The sequence below is a fragment of the Semicossyphus pulcher genome, unplaced genomic scaffold (genome assembly GCF_022749685.1).
Source record: "Semicossyphus pulcher isolate SPU_LCO1_2020_fin unplaced genomic scaffold, fSemPul1.0.p SCAF_7, whole genome shotgun sequence".
In the NCBI taxonomy this organism is placed as follows: domain Eukaryota; kingdom Metazoa; phylum Chordata; class Actinopteri; order Labriformes; family Labridae; genus Semicossyphus; species Semicossyphus pulcher.
The window spans coordinates 28,045,296-28,066,490 of NW_027211748.1; the positions used below are offsets into that span (position 1 = coordinate 28,045,296).

General features: G+C 43.2%; 1 protein-coding gene across 1 annotated transcript; it reads right to left on the bottom strand.

The window, feature by feature from the left end:
• Positions 1-9,935: 9,935 nt before the first annotated feature.
• LOC138611477 (arylsulfatase I-like) lies at positions 9,936-19,505 on the bottom strand. The gene is made up of 11 exons (XM_069684620.1): positions 19,331-19,505; positions 17,318-17,525; positions 16,820-16,959; positions 16,324-16,473; positions 15,633-15,707; positions 15,383-15,557; positions 14,482-14,718; positions 13,907-14,053; positions 12,849-12,996; positions 11,897-12,519; positions 9,936-11,809 (listed from the first exon to the last, which is right to left on the bottom strand). The coding sequence occupies exons 2-11, from the start codon at positions 17,507-17,509 to the stop codon at positions 11,390-11,392; spliced, it is 2,307 nt and encodes a 768-aa protein (XP_069540721.1). The 5' UTR covers positions 17,510-17,525; positions 19,331-19,505; the 3' UTR covers positions 9,936-11,389.
• Between the last annotated feature and the right edge of the window lie 1,690 nt (positions 19,506-21,195).

Genomic DNA, 21,195 nt, shown 5'->3' on the forward strand with positions numbered 1-21,195 from the left:
AAAATGACGGCGCCTCAGATCATTCAATAAGTTTTGGACTGAGGGTGATAAAACTTCTGTTGTATCTGAACCTTGTAAAGGAAGAAGAAACTGCACGTCCTGAACTATCGCCCCTGCAGAGACAGACAGGGGGGCAGCTTTTAGTAACACGGCTACAGAAACGAGATTCTGTCCAGAGTTTGAGGAGCCTAATGTTTGGACTGTAACCTTTTGATATTCACAGTGCTTCAGAGAGAACAGAGAGGCATAACCTGTTTGTGTTTAAATACTCAACATGTATGAATAAAGAAGTGTGTGTAGGTGTATGAATGTTGGCCATGAGATCAATTCAATGTGTTTTTCACAGGTTTTCCTGCAGCACTGCACATTTTGCAGAACTAAAGGAAGGCAACCAAAGTACAGCTTTCATCACTCTGCTGCACTGCAGTCTAACCTTTAGTTTATTAAATAAACGTTTAGAAAAACATAAATGTGTTCTGGCTTCTGAAAACGTCCAGTCAGGGCGACTGCAGCTGTTTGCCTGTGGCTCTTTAAAGAGAACACATATTGGGTCGGATAAGGGCTGACATTTAAATGTAAATTCTTCTCCTAAGTGGAGGAAAAGAGGAAAGTCGATAAGAGCAGGAAACTAAATAAGCAGAGCGGAGCCTGACTCCCAGAGAGAGCCTGCGCCGGCTCTGCGTCTGACTTGATCATATTTGGATCTTTGCCTGTAATTGCTTGTTTCACAAAGAGAGAGTGAAACTGTAAATGCAAACAGTTTTCAGGAGATGTAGGAAAAGCCTTTCATTCCTCAGAGAGTTTGCATTTCAGTGTAGTAAGCTAGAGCAAGGCCTGGGTTAAAGGTGGAAAGCAATACATTTGACCCAGTTTGAATGCTGCAGTACAGCAAGAGCAGAATGTACATCACGTCTGTGCACTTTAAAGAGCATTTGTGTGTCTGACGGGGCGGCCAGAAGATTGTAAGTTAGCTGAACTAGTATTGAAGAGGTTCTGTAAGTCTCATTATTCTTAGAGTTAGTTAAATTAGTTACCTAGTGAGTCCTAAATTGGTGCACCAAGCATTATCTGGACAAAGAAGTGGACACCTGGCCCCAGTTTGGTTCAGTTTATGCACCAAAGTTACTGCAAACTAAGACAAAAAACGTACATTAGTTACATCATGTTCGTGGGCTGTTACGTAATTGACTTACTTAAAGAATAATAATAATTATATAGCACCTTTAAAAACAAAGTGCTGTGACAGACAAAGCAAAGGCTGGGACGCAGGAAGATAACAGACTTACAACACAAGGCAAGGACAAGATGCAAACGCAAAAGGTCAGCAAGAATAAATGTAAATAATGGTGAGAGAACGGAGCAGGAAGTTAAAGCAATGCAAATAAAGAGAAGAATCAAAGCAGTAAAGACGACACATCAGAAATGAAATCAGATAAAAAGGTTTGAGGCAGTAAGACGGATAAAACATAAGTGAATAAATAAATAGATTGAGAGCATTTTTAAATCACATAACAGCAAGTCTGTCGACGTTTTCAGAAGTGATTTAAACCAAGTCGCTGACTCTGCACAACCTTTATTTACATCTCCAGGAATCATTGAGGGCATGCCCTCGCTGTCAGTGACGTCGAAATTACAACAAAACAAAATCCATATGCACAAATAGAAACGTATACAAAAAGATTAAACACACAATTAAAAACAATCACACACAAAGGCAGAGCCGTTCGTTAGCGTTTCTTTAAAATGACCCACAGGTGCAACAAGTAAGAGTGTTCCAGGTGGCTGCAGCAGAGAAGCTATCAGCAGTTTTTCCTGTGGGACTTCAAGCAGCGGAACGTCAGTCTCCCCAAATTAATGTTCCCGATCCCAATCGCACTCTGTCGTTTTATTCCTACGTCATCCGACTCCCACCTTTTCTGATGTCATAATAACTCCAACCCAAGAGGTCTCCTTCTAAACACACACGTAAATATGAGTCAAAATAAGATGTTGAACGAACATATTCTCAGTGAGGACAGTTTATAATCAAATACCAGCAAACTCATCATCATATTCCCACCTGTCTTTTCTCTACTGTTTGTTCTGATCTGTGTGTTTTAGCATGCTAACATGCTGAGCTAAGAAGGCTCTGCTGGATGCTGCAAACAAATAACTGAGCGTTCGTAACTTCAACAATCTGTTTCGCATTTGTCCGGACCTTCCTCCACCTGCTGCTGACCCGGTCTCCATTTAAACTGTTCAGCTGAGCAAGTGGACATGTTTTTGTTTAAAGGCACCTTGACCTGAGTGAAGTTATTGTGCTCAGGGAAAAAGGTTTATTATTCACCACCCGCGGCCATATTTCCCCAGATGCTCTGTGCGTCTGAGTATTTGTATAAACTCGATTTAAAGAGGTCGTGATGCATTTGACCTCCAGACCTCAGGTGGTTTCACAGCACCTGAGCCGCTGAGGAGAGGCAGGATTAGCTATCACTGCTTTCCTCCTCTCTGAAATAAGTGATATGACATTGTTCAGATTTATAAATATGTAAGCTGTATAACGTTTTTCTATGTGCTTTCTAAAAAATATATATAGATCACATCAGTGAGTGGGCAAAGGTGTATTAATGCACCTCTGAAAAAGGCCTCAACAGTTCCTCCTGTTTGAGACTTCCATTTTCTTCTCCATTTCCTGATTTGAATGATCTGCTCGTTATCAACCAAGTGAAGCGTCTCAGGGGATTGGTAACGAGCGAAACATTCGAACCAGGCGTGTTAGAGTGCGGAGAATGCGGGGATAGAGGCCCCTGGGTTACGAGAACATTTTCACAAAGCGTTTAGGGAAGTCAGAAGCATTGAGAGACACACAAAAGGATTCTTTTACAGTCGCTGAACCTGCACAAATACAACGATAGATGATTTTATTCCCAAAGCACCCCACAGGATGAAATGTCCCCCCAGCTCCCAGGGGGCGGATCCAGACTCTTTTGACTGGGGTGGCCCAGCTGGGGCACTGACTTATGCAGGGGTGGCATGAAGTATGTGTCCACACACACACACACACACACACATAGATGAATAGCATTTAATGAACTCTTCCTTCTCAGCTTCATTCTTTAAGGACTCAAACAGAAGACGCGGTCAGAGGAACAATTTAAAGCACTGAAGGAAATGTGTCGCATTGAAAAGAAAGCTACTCGCAGCCTGTTGGAACACAGCCCAATTAGTCCCGCCTCTGACAAGAAAATGGCCAATCCTAGTTAAGGATTTTGGGGTGGCACTTGGGGTGGCCAATCAGATTTCAAGGGGGGGCCCAGGCCACCCCTCTGGATCCGCTCCTGCCAGCTCCACTGACATGCAACTACTGTCCCTGTATGTGGCTGCTTGTTGCAAGCATTTGAATGAGCTACACTGGCCCGTTTCCATGCACATTACTGACTGTAAAATTCAGTGCGCTAAAAGACCGACAGAGTGTTGGTGGTAAATGAAGCGCTTTAAAAGGGCTCACAAATCCAAACTTGTCATGGCAGATATCAGAGGTGATATTTCAAAGGTGAACAGCACTTTTTTACTTTGTGTCCTGCCGACTGTTTTCTTGTGTTCTTGACACATGGAGAATTCAGAAGGCAGGATTTTTGCTCACCTGTAGGTCGACATGTGCTGAGGAGAAGGCCAGCTCAGAAGTCTAACCTGATTAAGGTCTCTGTACTAAAACATACTTCAGTGGCAAGTGTACGAGACCTGTCAGGGGTTCTTTGTTTCCACACACAGAATTTCAATCAGACATACAACAGCTGTAAAACTTAACGGGCTTCTTTGCTGTGTAATTTATATTTGGTGCAATGTCCTTTGTGGATGGGACTTTGAGACGGGGCAGAAGCTGCTGCACGTCACGCTCAGTTCTTGGTGCTATAACAGCTGCAATTCGTTGGTTCTGAATTCCTCCCTCGTCTTGTTTTGTCTTTTCATGGGATTTTATTGAGAAAGAGAAAAATATACAACAACCAGCAACGGTTTTTTTTGTGGTAAACCTGCAAAAAATCCTTAAGAATAAAGGTTGTTGAGCGACTTCTGTGACGTTTCTGTTGCTGTTGTAAATGAGCGTTTGATAACTCGTAGCTTTGAGGGAGCGAGGCACAAAGAGGCTTTCACACCACAGCCTCATTATCTGAGCTCCTGGCTTCATGTATACTGACTTTATCTCTCCCGGCCACCTTCATATCTTCATCTACAATGGCGTCTTTCAATTACCAGGAGTCCTAATGAAGAGCGGGCGCACTCCGAGGAGACTGTGGACCGGCAGGATCATTAAGGCTGATGAGTCAGGGGGTGAGGAGGGATGAGGGAGGTTTTCTGCAAAGGCCTGATCAAACTGTCCTAATAACTGTCTGCTATCTGAGCCTCTCGACGTGTGACTCCTCCACGTCTTTGTTCTTCGCATGTCCATCCCGTCTGTGCCTCTCGTGCTGCAGAGGATTCAGACACAGGCTCACATGCTTTAGATTGTGCACTTGTGCGTTTTTCTTGGTCTTTGAGGTTTTATAATTTAATCAGAAAACCAAAGAAGCATTAACAATATGTCGTAACTCCACCGTCAATAACTACGCCCTGATTAATCCCAATCTGTTTGAGCTGCAGGGTTTTTTTAATACGCTGTTAAAAGTTTGCAGAGAGGAAGTTTGTGAACCGGTTCTGTTTGTCATCTTCTGTCAGCTGTAATGACCTGTCGTGATTTACGTTTCAGTGGTTAGCTCTGTCGCCTCACAGCTTGAAGGTTCCTAGTTTGAATCCCGGGCGGGCGTAGTATTTTTCTGTGCAGAGTTTGCATGTTCTTCCCGTGCACGCGCGGGTTCCCTCCAGTACTCTGGCTTCCTCCCACTGTCCAGAGACAGGTTCATTGGTGACTATAAATTGCCTGCAGCTGTGAGCATGAAAAGTGGTCTGTCTCTGTGAGTCAGCCTGTGATTGAGTGGCGATCACTCCAGGGTGTAACCCCGCCTCTCGCCCAATGACAGCTGGGATAGGCTCCAGCCCCCCCGCAACCCTGAACAGGATAAGCCGTATAGATGATGGATGAAAAGACGTTAGATAATGGCCTTTCTTACCTTCTTACGGCCTATATATTTGTTGTATAAGATAACAATTGGCTAATTATTGATGAATATGCTCTCGTGATATCACGCATTGATTACTCCCTCCTGGCAGGCCTTCCTGCATGCACATTCAAACCTCTGCAGATGATCCAGAACGCAGCAGTGGACTGGTCTTCAATCAACCCAAAACGGCTCATATCCCTCCACTGGTTCCCAGTCGCCGCTCGCATCAAATTCAAACCCTGTCGCTCGCTTACAAAACAGCAACAAAAATGTCTCCTGCCTACCTGAACGCCCTCATCCAGGTGTACACTCCGTCCCGCCCACTACGCTCTGCTAATGAAAGGCGCCTGGTACTCCCCTCACAACAGGGCTCTAAGTCTCTAACTAGACTCTTCTCCTCAGTCGTCCCCCGGTGGTGGAACGAGCTACCAAACTCCATTCGGTCCGCAGAGTCCCTTTGACCTTTAAGAAGAAGCTACAGACCCAGCTCTTTATGACCTCTGACCTTAATGATATTGATGCTATTGATGATGATGACATCGAGGATGTAGTTTATGCTGACTAGGACTTTCATAATGAGGATGATGACTATACTGATCTTGTTGACGTTGCTGATGATGATTGTTACACTGCCTGTCAGCACCAGTGTCCGATCACTCTTGAAGCTGTTTGTTGGCTCTCACTGACTCCGCCCCCTCCTGTCTCCATCGTTGCTTGTGTTGTTTTAACTCTCAGATGTACGTTGCTTTGGATGAAAGCGTCTGCTGAATGAAATTGTAACATTGTAACTTTGTAATAGATAATATATTAATGCTTGGGCAGCACGGTGGTGCAGTAGTTAGCGCTGTTGCCTCATAGCTAGAAGCTTCCTTCACAGGTAAATGCGCCGCCTTGGAGCAGAATGAAATGAAAAAACAAAGGAAAATGTCATTGAAATGATATTAGATTTAAACATCTCACTATTTGTTTTTTGCTGTTTTCAAATTTAAAAAATAAAATGTTCAGAGCATCAAAGCAGCAGCCTGAATGTCTCTGCTTCTCAGAGAGTGATGTAAACAGCTGTAACTCTTAACAAATCGATGGGAGCGAAGAGGAGAAAGATGAGCGAAGGGCTCGATGAAAAGATACCAGAGGTAAAAAAAATTATTTAGTTTAGCCTCGGGGCCGGGCGGTGAGGCGGGGAGGCATGAGCGTTATGTTTAAGCAGCCTGTAGTCGTCTGTGTCGGACGGGTCTGAGTAGGAAACACCTGAGCACGTGTCAAAGACTCACAGAGGAGTCAGAAAGTTGCTCTGAAGCATCATAACTGAGCATGTGAGCGCTCAGAGGGGACATGATGTCATTTATCCTCTTTTTTTTTAATCAGGCAAAAGAGAACAAACCGCAGCTCCTGGTAATGCGACCACAGCACAGAGCTCAGTATGATCGTGTCAGCAGAAGGAAGGGAATCCTGATGTCACAGCCGCCCACGTGCTCCGGTCTGAGCTCATATTCCCCTGATTCCCTGGAGGGGGGCAGGATGAAGGCAGGATTATTGGTTACAGGATTGCATTATGTTCCTCTGAGTGTGTGTGTGTGTGTGTGTGTGTGTGTGTGTGTGTGACATAGAGGGAGATATTTCTATGCAGACTTGTTAATTGAAGGTATGAGGGATGAGAGGAAGCATGACTGTGAGTGAAATTAGAGCATTATTTATTCATGAGCTTGCTTATTCGTGCTGTGAGTGTGTGTGTGTGTGTGTGTGTGTGTGTGTGTGTGTGTGTGTGTGTTATTGCCTTTAACTTTCTGCTACAGAGGGATTATGGTAGGTCCTCACAGGTCAGGTTGTCCTCACTTAATCTGCATTTTTTCCTTTTTTGTGCTCGTACACACACATCCCGTCTTTGTCCCAAAAAAGGTCCACCGCTGTCCGAACCAGGAAATAATCACAATGACCGTTTATTAATCTCTGATTGTTTGGGTAAATCTTCCACAATGAGTTTAGATCAATATAAGCTGTATTTTAATATTGTACAAATATATATCACTGATTAAAGCCTTTTTAAAGGACATGTCTCATGACGATGATACAAATCCCTTTTAAAGGCCGAAACCAGCAATGTATAATGTGTGTGTGTGATCAAAGCTTTGTACATCTTCTTCCTGTGAGCCACAGACATCGATTGTTGCAAAATGATATGAAAAACTAAATGAATGAGTCACACTGCTGTCGTGTATTCGGACTCACTGATACACTTTCCTTCTGCAGCAAACACAAACTAAAGCACCAAATGTGGATTCATGGGCAGGTGAAAATAGTCCCCGACAGATGCATCCACTCCTCCAGTACAGAACTGTTTAAGGACGAACTTGAATTAAAACTGTATTTGTCTTCTTTAAAGATTTACATCTTCAGTGGGAACCAATGAGACTGAAGCTGGAACAACAGACTAAGAAGGGAACGAAAGAAGGAAATCTTCTGCAGTAACAAAATACTGATGAAACCTTTGGTGCTTTTGGTATGCAGTTTTAAAAAGATGGACTGCACCAGTTTTTATGCAGATGTTTTTCACAGGTAAGGCTCACATGTGATCCTGGATCCAGCGTCTAACCATATATTTATATATGTCATTATATCAGTAGAAAAAGGCTTTAGCTACGTTGTTAACTCCGGTGTTGGGCGTCAGACTGGGCGGTGTTAGACTCAAACTGTTTCCCCAACAGTGTAGTCACATTTGTTTGGGGATAAAAGGAACCACCAATTAAATTATTTCAAAGCAAAGCACAAGTGCACGTATTTGTTTGTGTGAGTGTGTGTTCGTGTGCCGGAGTGCGGCAGCCGAGGTTATCAAATGCAGACAAACTCTGTGGACTGTTAATCTGCAGGGATTGTTGATATCTAGCACCACCTAGTGGTCATTTTGTGCACGGAGTTTCTAGTCTAAAACACTATGCGATGAGGTCTTCTGAGCCTAATAAACTTTTATCATCAACAATTAGAATTAAGTTTTTGCCTTTATAAAAATCAGAGCTGCAGACTTCAACTTCAGATTCGGTTACAAAATAAGGAGCTGAGAGTAGATTTCTTTTTACTTTGCAGCTTGAAACGTGACTCAGTTTGACGTTTGAAAGTGCAAACAAAGTACACCGTTCTGAAATGGTAAAATCCCAATGCAATTAAAACAACAACAACAACAACAACAACAACACAGTAACAGGCAGGCTTAGAACAGACTTACACACATGTAACCGCTGTAACACAACCACTGTGGGAATCAAGCTTCTAACTGCTGTATGATTTTAATGGTCATCTTTCAGAGGCGTGAAAGTTTGCTATTAACTTGACCAGAACTCGCCCGCAAAATACACATTTCACGCAAACATACACACCCATGACCAATTAACTCAGGTAATGTAATTCACCTTTATTTGCTCAGGGTGGAGAAATCAAGCGTCCATTCAAATGGCTTCTCAGCGCTCTCTGCTGCGCGCTCACACGGCCGTGCGCAGCGGCCACAGTCACGGTTTGTTACACGTTGAGCAAACAAACTGAAATATTTAGAGGTGAGGTGTCTCTCTCACCAACATCTCACTTCAAAGAGGTTTTCTCATGCTGCTAAAACACTTTTTACTTCCTCTTCTCTGTTTTGTGAACATTTTATTGACGATATAAACTTATAATAACTTTTACATCCTGTGACGTGTTTGTGATGTCAGAGGGGAAAGACGGCTGCTCTGTGTTCAGCTCCATCACTCTGGATGCGTTTAAATCTCGAGCAATATAAACTCATCTTTGTGCTTTCTGGTGTCATTGCTTCTTCAAACTAATGGACACATGAGTCAGTTGTTTTAAATAACTAAACCTTCCTCCTGAACCTGATTTAATATCAAACTAAATGTCAGAAATACAAATGCAACACAGGTATGATACTGTCCTCCTCTTACATCTTTAAATATAACTATTGTGTCTAATACAGGGTTAAATAAGTCGTGAAATTACAAACTGTTTCTGCTGCTCACAGTTGCATGTTGTGGTCTGAAAACACAAACTGTTAGTTCATGGTCAAATTGTGCTTACCGCTGACGATACATTCAAACAGCTGCAGTATGCAAAGGCCTGTTTCAGACAGTAACACATAATGAGACACATGTATTTGAGACATTACATAAAATGTGAACATATAAAAACAGGCACTAAAACAAACAAGAAGTTATACAATAAACAATAATTATCACGTTCATGCACTGTCACTGTAAAAAGTAAACGTCTGCTTCAGAAGCCCGACGTGGGACGTGTACGTTTGAGCTGCTGTAAACATACGTTAAACCTGCGTGCATCGCTTCACACACACACACTCAAAGTAAAAGACAAAATAATTTACAGTGTCTACAAACATCTTACTGCCACACACGGTCAGTCCTTATATGAACTTTGTCGTTAACATGAATAATAATAGTCAACAATGAGGAAACAATGGACGCACAATTTGTTATATCACATAATAAATCATATCATGGTGCTGAAATCTGTAACAGCCGTCACAACAGTGAAGAGTTAGTGTATATTAACCTGTATAGTAACTTCTGTCATGCAGATAGATTCACATTCTTACTGTATGAGTGATATTTCTTACACCTTTCTGAAAGAGGGGGTATTATGCTCATTTCAAGCTTCATATTTCACACCTGTGGAGTAAGCGCTATTTACAGATTCTACATAGTACAATAATCTACATAGTAGAATCTGTACGCAGGGACGTTGATGTCAAACCAAGTGTTCTTGTTTCCGTTTGAACTACGCTTGTAGTGCCAGTAATATTGACCAATCACGTATCAGCAGGCTGCGGCGTATGCAGGAAAAACAGTCTGTGAGGAGAGCAGGCAGAACGTAATGATTAGCTTCTTATTAATCTCTATAAACAGACGTCTGCATGCTAACAGCTAACAATCTGCTCTAGATCTAAAGTTTAACTTGAGATGAATTCCCTTGACGCTGTGTCACTAAAGCCGCTCAGCGTTCAGATTTCCTGACTTCCTCGAATGCATCAGATCGATCCGACCTCCGTTCAACAAATCAAAGTTAATTAAAGTAAATCACAAGAACACGGTTTCTCTTTCTGTAACGATGCAGCCCACGAGCGTCCCCAGAGGCTCGTCTCAGACTATAGCCGATGGGATCCGAGGTTGCCTGTGAGGTAGCTTAGCATAAGTTCCTCATGTTTCTCACACTGGTGCTCTGTGCAGGCCCTCATACAGCCTCTGCCTGTAATGACTCTGTCAGCTCTGTCCCTTTTAAGAAACCCCGCCCCTACAAGCCCACTTGCTTCTGATTGGCCAGCTCTCCGAAGCCTGCTAAGGCTGCACTTTGTGATGTCACAGTCTGAAACCTGGCGTTCACTGCAGCCTGCAGACTGAGCCGAGAAGCCTGGAGGTTACTCCAACATACTTTTACCTGCAGATCTGAAACTTCACCCACGTTTAGTCTGAACATCCAACATTGTAACATTATATATATGACTTAAAATGTGACACAGCAAAATACCCCCTCTTTAACAGCAAGGTCTCTATAAAGAAACAGTGTCTAACACCTGCATGACCAGATATTTATCATATATGAGACTGTGGTTTATGTGAACTGGCCCTTTAAAAGTCAACAAAAAGCCTGATTAATTGATTGCAAATCACTTATCAAAGAGAGAGACACATTATTTACTGCACGTTTGACATTAGGAACAGTTCTGGGGACTTCCTGAGAGGAACTGCACACTGGGGAGCTCCCGTGAGAGATACCGACCTTCAAGAGCGTTTGTTCTGTTCGCACTGCAGGAGGAACGTTAGTAATGTAAGCGGCACGCTGGCAGATACAGCAATGTCACTTCTGCATGAGATGCAACAACACCAACAGAAAGATGGAGGGCACCGTGGTCCGAGCTGTGTGTTTGCTGTTGGCTTTATGATGTTAACAGAGTTTGAAAAGAATTATGAAGTATTTGTTTGTCCATGTTTTGGTCCGTTTTTTAAGGCTGTTAAAGATGGCCTGTGCTGCATTGCTCATCGTGTTCCAACATAAACTTGCAGCGCTCAAGATTTCTCTTGAGAGTATGTACTCACAAAAGTCCTCCGCTGGGTCCAACTGTTCTTAGCACTATGAAAAAATACGTATTATTGAAAAGGACGTGACATGAAACACAGAGTTAAGTTACCTGAATGAAACCAAACTATTACAACTTGATGTTTTGAGAGGAACAAATAGAAAAGTGAGGCCAGTGAAAGGACATGTTTGTCACCCGGTTCCCCCCTTTTTCACTGGTTATAGAAAACATAGATTAGACAGCATCAGATCCGATTGGACATCATCCTAGTGTTCAGTTTCAGAAAGAACGACTGCAGCTTGCACAGCTGGTTCTTCTTCTTCTTTTTCTTCTTAGCGCTCCTCCCTTTCTTGTACACTCCCTGATATTTCCCCTCCTCGTCCTCCTCTTCGTGCACCCAGGGTACCCAGGCTCCCTCGTGCTCGTCCGGGTTGGCTCGAGGGTCGTCGGGCGGGAAATAAACCGGCACGGCCGTTTGGTTATAGTAGACGAGTCTGGCCAGCAGCCGTTGGACCACGTCTGGTCTCTGGTCTGCCAGGTCCCGCCGCTCACACGGGTCGGCTGTGATGTTGAACAGCCAGATGTTTTTGAGGGTGGAGACTTTGTAGGACGTTGTTTGGGCGCGTTCAAGGTTCCACCAGGGACCAGGGAGAGAGGCAAGGACCTGAGGATTACAAATTGAAATATTTATGTCACTTTGAAACACAGGAGTGAAAATCGGACTAAAATGGGTCTAAATGTTTTGCGGTACCTGTGGGGGGACCCAGTCTCCATGACCGGGGTCTCCTGTTAGCAGCTTCCAGTCTCCGACTCTGATGGCCGCCTGGACGGACGTGTCCCACACTGGCTGGAGCTTTACCTGGGGCGTTGGGCGGGATTTGGGCAGCAGCGTCGCTTGCTGGGACATGTTCTGGTACTGGGATAACGTCCTCCTGGACTTGGACTTTAAATGTAACTTGAGTTTACTCTTGGATTTTGGTGGAGGTGGTCTTGGCCATGACAGGTTCTGGGATATGTTCCGCCTGGTTTTTGACTTGGAACGAGGTTTGATCTGAGACACAGGGAGAGATGTTCCCGACACTGGGGGAGCACCACTGGAGTGGATCTTGAGATGTGGTTTGTAATATGAGAGTTTCTGCGTCTGAGGGAGCGCGGTCTTGGTCTTTGGTTTGGGTTTGAGTTTAAGTTTAGTTTTTGGGAGGGTCTTAGGTTTTGGTTTGGGAAGGGGCTTGGCTTTAGGCTTAGCAACATGATAGGAAAGCGTCCGCGGTTTCTTGATGTTCTTTAATTTGAACGCTGACTTCTGGTTGGGTTTCTGCCTCAGGATCTTCCTCTTCTTTGGCTTCTGAAAGGCCGGATCTTTTGGTTTGCTCTCTGACAAACCAAAGAAAAAACTACATGAATGACCACTTTAACCTTTGCTTTCAGCTACAGTTTAAAGTCTCCTAACAGATATATACACAGATCTGAAAGTCAGGAATACGGTTGATCAACAACGCCATCATCTATCTCTGACAGCTTATCAACCACAGAGCCCTCTACCGTCGTAACTTCAGGCTTTACTATTGTTTCATTCATTTGGTAATAAGTAGACATCACCCAGCTCTAAGCAGGAACACTTGTCAGGAACAATACTGTAATATTCAGAGACATTAGCATTAGCTGACAACCTCTTGCCATGTGTGCAGTTTTATAACATTTACCCGGGGCTTCCTCCGTGCTGCTGTCCCACTTCCTGTTTTGAACAGGAGGTTTGTGCAGAGGGTCGATGTTGTGAAGGATCTCCTGCCGAGGCGACTCCTTTCCTTCACTGATGGTGGGCCAGACATCAAAACCATCCAGGCCCTGGCTCTGAGCAGGAAACAAATACACATCTATCACTGAGAATATGGAGAGAAGGTTATAGGTAGAGGCCCCTCTGATGTCTCAACTTCTTTCCTGCATTGTCCACAGTAGAAATACGTCTTTTACCACACAGGAATAAATAAGAATAAACTTCCTCTGGTATAAGAGGCTATCAGGTTTCTGCATTAGTCAGATATTGTCTTGATTGTAGCCAAGATGTCTTATCTGCTTTGGCAGTGAAAAACGACTTGCATGCTGAGCCAACAAAGCTCTTTGGGAGCTGAACGTGGACGTTACTGACACGCCAGTAAAATGAATTTATGTCTGAACTAAAACACAAAATCTCCGCGTGGCTACTGGTAAGACATCGTGCACTTAACATAATAGGTCAACGGTTAATTTATCCACATGAGAGTGAATAAAGACAGGTTTACGGTAGCGCTGCAGCCCGACCTTTAACAAAGTCTGAGGCCAAAATAAGGATCGAAGCAGACGGAGCTCCGCGCTCCGCTCTAACCGTGACGCATAATAAACTCATTTAAAATATGAAAACAGAGGGAATCAAATTACCACAAAGTCAACTCTAGCTGAGTGAATTTCTTGGCGGGACAACAAGGAAAACATACAGAACCTACGTCCACAGAACGGTTAAGTGGTCGCTTATATCGGGAGCTTGGGTGGCCCTGTCGAGAAACGCATCCCTACATCTGGTCTGTTTTACAGCACTTTAACTCTCAGAAAGAGTGCCTCTCTACGGTATTCACCCTTTACTGAACTGTGTTCACTGTGAGACTAAAAAGAGAGGCGCACGAGCTCGAAGCTAAAACAAAACAATAAACACATTAAAAACTGCCAGAAAAGTGGTACGATTAGTACAGATGTCCCTTCTTATTGTGTTCTAAAGAGTTCCACTGACCTGGCTGATGTTCCCCCCGGCCAGTCCCACCAGTGTGGGGAACCAGTCCGTGATGTGCAGCAGAGCTTTAGAGACCCGTCTCCTGCGTCTCAACAGCGGGCTGTGAACGAACGCCACTCCACGGACTCCACCTTCCCAATACGTTCCCTGAAAACACAGCCGGGAAGTTTAGTCACACTTTTCTCATCCCCAATAGTTAGCAGCAACCCCCAGGTGTACCATTAATAGTCACAACAATTTCTTGGGAAACAAGCACCATAAATGTTACGTTAAAAGTCTGTAAGATCTTTACCATTTGTGGTGCATCAGAAGGCCAAGTTGTTACCAAAATAAGATGTTTTTAAGATCCTCTTTGGCTGCGTAATAAAACCCTTATTGTAGATTCTTGAGATATAAAGCGTACTGATCCAGTGACTGTTCTTTTTCATAGCATTAGTCTTTGGGTTGATACTGACTAGTGGACAACAACCAGCTGAAATCCTTTGGTAATATAGGTGATGCCAAACCTTCATCAGCCTATAAAATAAGAATGACACCTGAAGCCTGACTGAAATGAGTAGACTTGTTGTACCTACCTTGCGGCCTCGTAGCGGCCAGTTGCTCCCTCCTGTGAACGGCTGCGCTCCGTTGTCGGTGGAAAAGACGATAACGCTGTTCCGGTAGTATCCGTACTTTCTCAGGGCGTAGGTGACGTTGCGGACGGCCTCGTCCACTGTGGACACCATGGCTGCAAACTTCCTCCTGGCGACGTTGGCCATGTCGCGGTACGGGTAGATGTAGGACTTGGGAGTCAGTAGAGGAGTGTGAACTGCCTGCAGGAACACATAAACACAGTGTGAGTACATGTGTTTGATTTTACGTTCATTATCAACTTCTATGATTAACTTCTTGTTGGAGCCAGCTGATCAGTGTTAATATTATTGTATGATTTATGAGCTCGCTGGAATAAAAGGCTCTAGTGTCACTGCATAATTGCATAATCTTTTTTTCTCCCAGAATGCACCACAACACTTTGTGCATTAGCCTGAACTCGGTGTTCCCTTCTCCCTACCAAAGATAAATTAAATTAAACGTCCCTTTGTTTGGTTGTTTGTTTTGCAGTCGTCAGGGCCTCCGATGATTTTTCATAAACCCCTCAGCCCCAAATCAAATGAACATGGCCGCCCACAAACGTCAACAACAAACAATTGTAATAATAGAAGTTTGCGGTTAAACTTCTAATTTACGTTTCTGTGTGGCCTGCTTTTAATTAAAGGGCTCTTCAATCTATGATGCTCATAGACAAACACTTTAAAGTGGTCTCAGTGTTATTGCAATGTTTCTGACTCCAACATCGTCCCATAAACAACACGTCAGGCGGTGATATATCTGACCCATTTCCTACAACAGTTTTCTTCCCGTACGTTTCTCGAACGCTGCAACACCCTGATTCTTTTTCCTTTAGAGGGTCCTAAACTTCAAGATGTTTTATCAAACCTGGAGGGAGAGCAGCAGGAAGAGCGGACGGTCTGTGGGGTCGTGGGTCTCCAGGATCTTGCGAGCCCTCTGTGTGAACAGCGTGGTGGAGTACTTCCCTTCCTGGCCCCACGCCACGCCCTCGTCATCGTGGAGATCGTACCCACACAACCCGGGGCCATCACAGGACCCGTAACTGGAGACAGATGGAGAAATGTGAGTTGTAGAAAACATCCAAATTCTCATCAGAATAATGTTTATTCACGTTTACCTGTAGTAATCCACACTTCCGGTTAAAGAGCCGAAGAAACTGTCGAAGCCCTTTCTCGTGGGGAGGCAGGCCCTCCTGGAGGAAAGACAGAGAGCGGTGTTTTATGTCCACGCAGCTCGCCTGGTGTCGTCTTTTTCCTTTCTATTTTTTTGGCTTTTTATGCCTTTATTTTAGAGAGACAGTGGATAGTGGTGGAGATGGGGGAAGAGAGAGTGGGGATGACGCGCGGCAAAGGGCCGAGGGCGGGAGTTGAACCCAGAGCCGCCGCATTGAGGACAATGGGTGCCAATTTTACCGCTGAACTAAACCGGCGCCCACGTCTTTTCCCTGTCTTTCTTTCTTTGTGTATCACAATCTGCAATCAGTTGAAAAGTTTGTGCAAAAAATAGGGACAGCTCGGTCAGCGTGGAATTTGATTCAATTACTATACTGTGATTTAACAGAAGAAGACATACTTTATTAATCCCAAGAGGGGAAATTCAATTTTTTCACTGTTTTTACAACCTGCACAAAGACCCAAAATACACACATGCACAAACAGGACTCAGATGACCTCGACAGTTCCCCGGAAAGGAACTGGCACCTTTCCAGCTACCAGCCCCGACTCCATGCTCGGTCTGTGCCGGGACTTGAACCACACCCTCCACGGTGACATTCCTCCATAGTACCACCTGTTCAGTTTCCATCTCACCTGTAGAAGCCCAGGTGCCACTTGCCGACCATGTGCGTGGTGTAGCCGGCCTCTCGGAGCCTCTCGGGCAGAGTGTCCATGTGTGAGGGCAGACAGCTCGGCTGTCTCGGCCTGATGATGGAGTGTTGCAGTCCTGTGTGGATCTGATATCTGGAAGAGGAAAGAGTTGTAGAACCAGTGACTCATTTCTCCTCACGGCAGTTCGGTTGCCCGATCAATAATCAGATAATCAGAGCTGCTTTGTTTTTGAACCTCAGCCTCATCAACTCTTCTGCTCTCTGGTCAGTTTTGACACAACTGAAGTTTTTGTGGTTGGTTTTAATTATCCGTCTTCATTTCAAATGCTTATTAATCTTAACTTGTGCTACTGTAACATGTGAATTTATCAACTGAGGATCATGTAAGTCCTATCTCATCTTTAAATCATAATTAAAACATGCTGTAAGAATACTTTTAACACTTGACAATTAAACACAAAGTACAGAGGTGTGAGAACCTGCCGGTGATGAGCTGGCTGCGTGACGGCGTGCAGATGGGCTGCACGTAGTAGTTCTCCAGCCTCACGCCCTCCGCCGCCAGTTTGTCCAGAGTCGGAGTCTTGATGGTCGGGTTGTGGTAGCCGATGTCGTTGAAGCCCTGGTTCAGAGACATGGACGCATGAAAGACAAAGGTGACAAAATCAACTTAAAGATGGAAATTTAAATGACCTCAAGTTAGTTGTTTTTTCTAAAGGATACTAACTCTGATCCTCTGACGGAGGCAGGAGCCATTTTCAGCTCGATATTCTGTTCCTATTTAAGGCTATACCTCTGACCAGCACGCAAAGCTTCCTTCTTCTGAGATAACTAATCAGATTCAGCCTTTCTTTATGCCCAGTTTTTGTTAGTTCCCTTAAAGGAAGATTGTTTTTTTCCATGTGAAAGGAACACAAATGGACAATATTGCGACAGCAGCTGATGCTGTAAATAAACTGTTTTAGACTTTAGACACACACCTGGTCGTCTGTGAGGATGAACAAGATGTGCGGCTGGTTCTTCTTCCTCGGCTCTGTCCCTGCATCCTTCTGAGCGTTTCTCACACTCTGGTCCCGGATCTGGTTCGGCTTGGACCGCTGAGCGGACAGGCAGTCCAGACTGAAGAAAACACTCAGCACAGTCAGAGCCGCCGCAGCAGCCGCAGTCTGCATCTTCACTGCAGCAGCCCTGAAGGAAACAACAAAGAAGAAACACAACAATACAGCGAGGACTTTATGGACAGAAACATCGGGGAAGGAGAATTTTAAAATGCCCGAGTCAGCACAAACTCACACAAGCATGCTATCAGTGGTGGACTCACTGTAGATCATAAAACCACATTGCAGATGGATTCGCCAACTTGGCTGTAACTGTGATCTGAAACACATCCATCTGGATCAGAGCGAGCTGAAACTCTGAGGAGGTCTTTTTTTACTTAACCATTCACAATCTTTGGAGCTGAATAATAACCAATAAAAAGTGATGAAATTATGAGCGGTGCCTGAGAGAGCAGGCGCAGACTCTTTTCATTTGGGGTGTATTACCATCAGGGACATCGTGAACAGCTCAACAGCTTCTTTAAAACTAACCCAGCTTTCTGAGGTAATGCACAGTATGTTAGTACTGCTGCAAAGGGTCTCCCATTCGAAACATGAACTGAAGATGTAGTGGCATCATGTGGTTAAGTTGTCTTCATTGTGCCAATGAAAATGTGACTCATGCAGGTATCATGTTTACAGACAAGGTATTAAACTTTTACTCAAGTCACGTAATGTTATTGCATTGTAATGAAATAGTGCGTCCTGACTTCTTTACTTTCTAACATCATTTAGTGGCCTGAGTTCACTCAGAAGACCATTAACGTGACTATAATTACTCATTAGTCTGGATGTAAACGCTGAGAAGAAACATTTGACTTCAAAATATATAACTCACGTCCAGGTGTTTTTAAATGTTCCACATGATACCTCGAAATATTTTACCTTCAAAATAAAGCTTAATATGTGATGAAGCTGAAAATGTTCCCGTCAGCTGAGTTTGTAATGTTGTTACAATGCATTATAGAGCTTAAACGAATGCTTAGGATGACCTGTCAATTATTTATTGAATAAATCAATTGATTAATTAATCAGTGCATGGGGAAAAATGACCGTGACAATTTGTGACATCCTCAAAAGTGCTTGTTTTGTCTTAAGAAGAATCTAAAACACATAAATTCATTCAAAAATGATGTAAAACATACTGCAAAATACAAAAGTTTTAATGTAATTCAATGCAACACCACAAGATACTCTGGTTTAAGAGGTACCATAGAGTTAAAACAACTTGCCTGCATTAGATCACACAGGTATTTTTACAGTCTTTAACCTTTTATTTTCACACAGAAGCTTCAGTTTGAGATACGGTGTTGTAATCTATGAGCGTAATGGAAAAAAGGGAGCGTGTGTAAATCTGTATAATCTAAGACACGTTTACACATGAAACACCGAGAGGTTTTCAAACTGAGCACGCGATGTTGATCTTGTCTGTAAACTCTGTTTGAATGTTTGTGAGTGGTCACAAAGCTAAAGGCCATCACTCCTGGATGCCTGAAGTGGTTTCCAGTTAGGTTAGATACTGGTGTCCATGGCAATAGCAGAGGACACACACTCACGCACCTTTCCCTCTACTTGTGTGTGTGCTGGACACAAACTCCATTCCTGTGACAGCATTGTTATTGGCTAAGTTTAGACTATGCAAGAACAGACTGGTCCTCCTGTATGAAATTTGATGGGTTTTTTTAGATCAAGTTGAAACCTGGCTGAATTCTGTTATTAATATAATATTTATAAATATCAGTTTTCATTGAGTCAAGTCTGACATCACAGCTTCATCCAGGAGCAACCAATCCAAACAGCTCCATGACATGCTTAACATCATCACATTTCTAATTGAATTCACATCTATTCCTCACAACCCTCTGTGTCATTTCAAAGCCAGGCCTGAATCAATACCTCGATAATGGATCAATGGGAGTGAACGGCTCTTCTCCTCCCTCCTCTCCTCTCCTCTTCAGTTCATTCCTCTCTTTTCGGTTCTTTCTTCAGCTCGCAGAAAGTTTGGTTTGAGCGAAGTTTGCATGAGACGCCGCATGTCCTCAAGTTTCCACAAAATCTTCCTTCCTCCAGGCTGAGCGTCCGCACTCCCAATGAAATACGACCAGAGTCAATGCAGACACAGTACCACGCTCACACTACCGGTCTGACCTGTCAAAATAAAACACACAGTAGCTACACTTGTTACCGTTTTTGGCAAATGAGGAAGAAAACGTGCAGTGAGAAATATATATATATATATAGATATATATAAAACAGCTTCTTTACCCGTCAGTGACCCACAACCAAGAGGAACCGTGAACAACCGTTAAATCATCAATCATAAGAGACCGGTATTTCTGACTGGTATAAAAGAAAGGAGGTGCCAAATGGCAGCGTATGTGACTGATAATCCGAAAAAGAGCAAGCAAGTGGCAAGCATTAATTAAATTTAAAAAATATTGCCATTACCCCTGTAATTATCACATTATTCGCGTCTCAAGATAAGCAAGCTGTTTACTTCCTTAGTCACCTAGCTAGTCCTGCACATGCTAGCCCCAGTTTCTTCCCCCTCATGCATTCAGCATCTTTTTCATAATACTTTATCGGTAAAATATAGTTAAGTCTCAAAAATAGAAAAGATTGTGTTTCATGAAATGCATACATTAGTGGCTTTGTTCAAGTTATTGGCTAAAATTAGCTTGTCACCTTGTTTGCTAGGATGCGAACATTGGAAATATTGAAGCTAAGCTAACTAGCTTAGAAACCAGAGATTTAGCGTTTTCCCTCCTCAGTTAATTATCTTTTATGATATATATATCCCTTGTTACTTTGCCCTGTGATTACAATATTATGGTAACTGGTTTGTTAAGAGAAAACAAATCTTTGATGATCACTGCCTCCAGAGCAACTTTTACCATAAGTCATTTTTTTGCGCATTTACAGCAAAACTAATCAATTCAAATTATACAAAATTGTACATTTTCTGTTTACAAAACTGAACTCGTTTTCCGTTGCAGTTTTATTTTGAAGGAGACATTGCTAAACATCCACTGTGCTTATTTTATTTTGTGTCACTTGACTAAGAGAAAATGGTAATAAAGCTCCCCTTTTTTCAACATTAATCGTTGAATGGTTATTTTGATATGTCTCTTGAAAGTTATGGTTATTATCCTCATAACAGAGTCCCCTGCTAATGGTAGTGAGATCCCGGACAGAACATCACCCGAGGCGGCGTGACTGCAGGCTGGACTGTTAAGCAGGCAGAGGAGCCAGCTGGCACTCCACGGAAAACCAGGAATTTCTCTCTTTACGCAACGAACTGTGCAGCTGCAAAACTGCATCAAGTCAACAAGAGACAAACCAGTGTGAAACCGGAAACAGGTCAGATAAATCAAGTAATAAAAGCTGTGATGGATTATTTAATGTGACATGGAGTGTGCTGCAGCACTCGTGAATAGAGTAAGAATAGAAATCAATAAACTTCAAGACATGAAGAACATGGTAATTAGTAATGTTAAAATAAAAGACACTGTCTGCATCATTTTAAGGAGAAGCCACAGTTAAAAAAAAAAAAGAATATTAATAAGATAAGACCATAGAAAGTCACATTTTATGACAGGAAGTGTCTCTGCAGATGTGTATGAACATAAGATGTATCGTTTTGGAACTGGTACCATTGGTATTGTATCGTAAAAACACATATTTAAAGAAAAGGCAACATTAAATATCGTAAATACAAATCTGTTTTTATCAGTTGGCTCGAGCTGCACAAAATCGTTTAC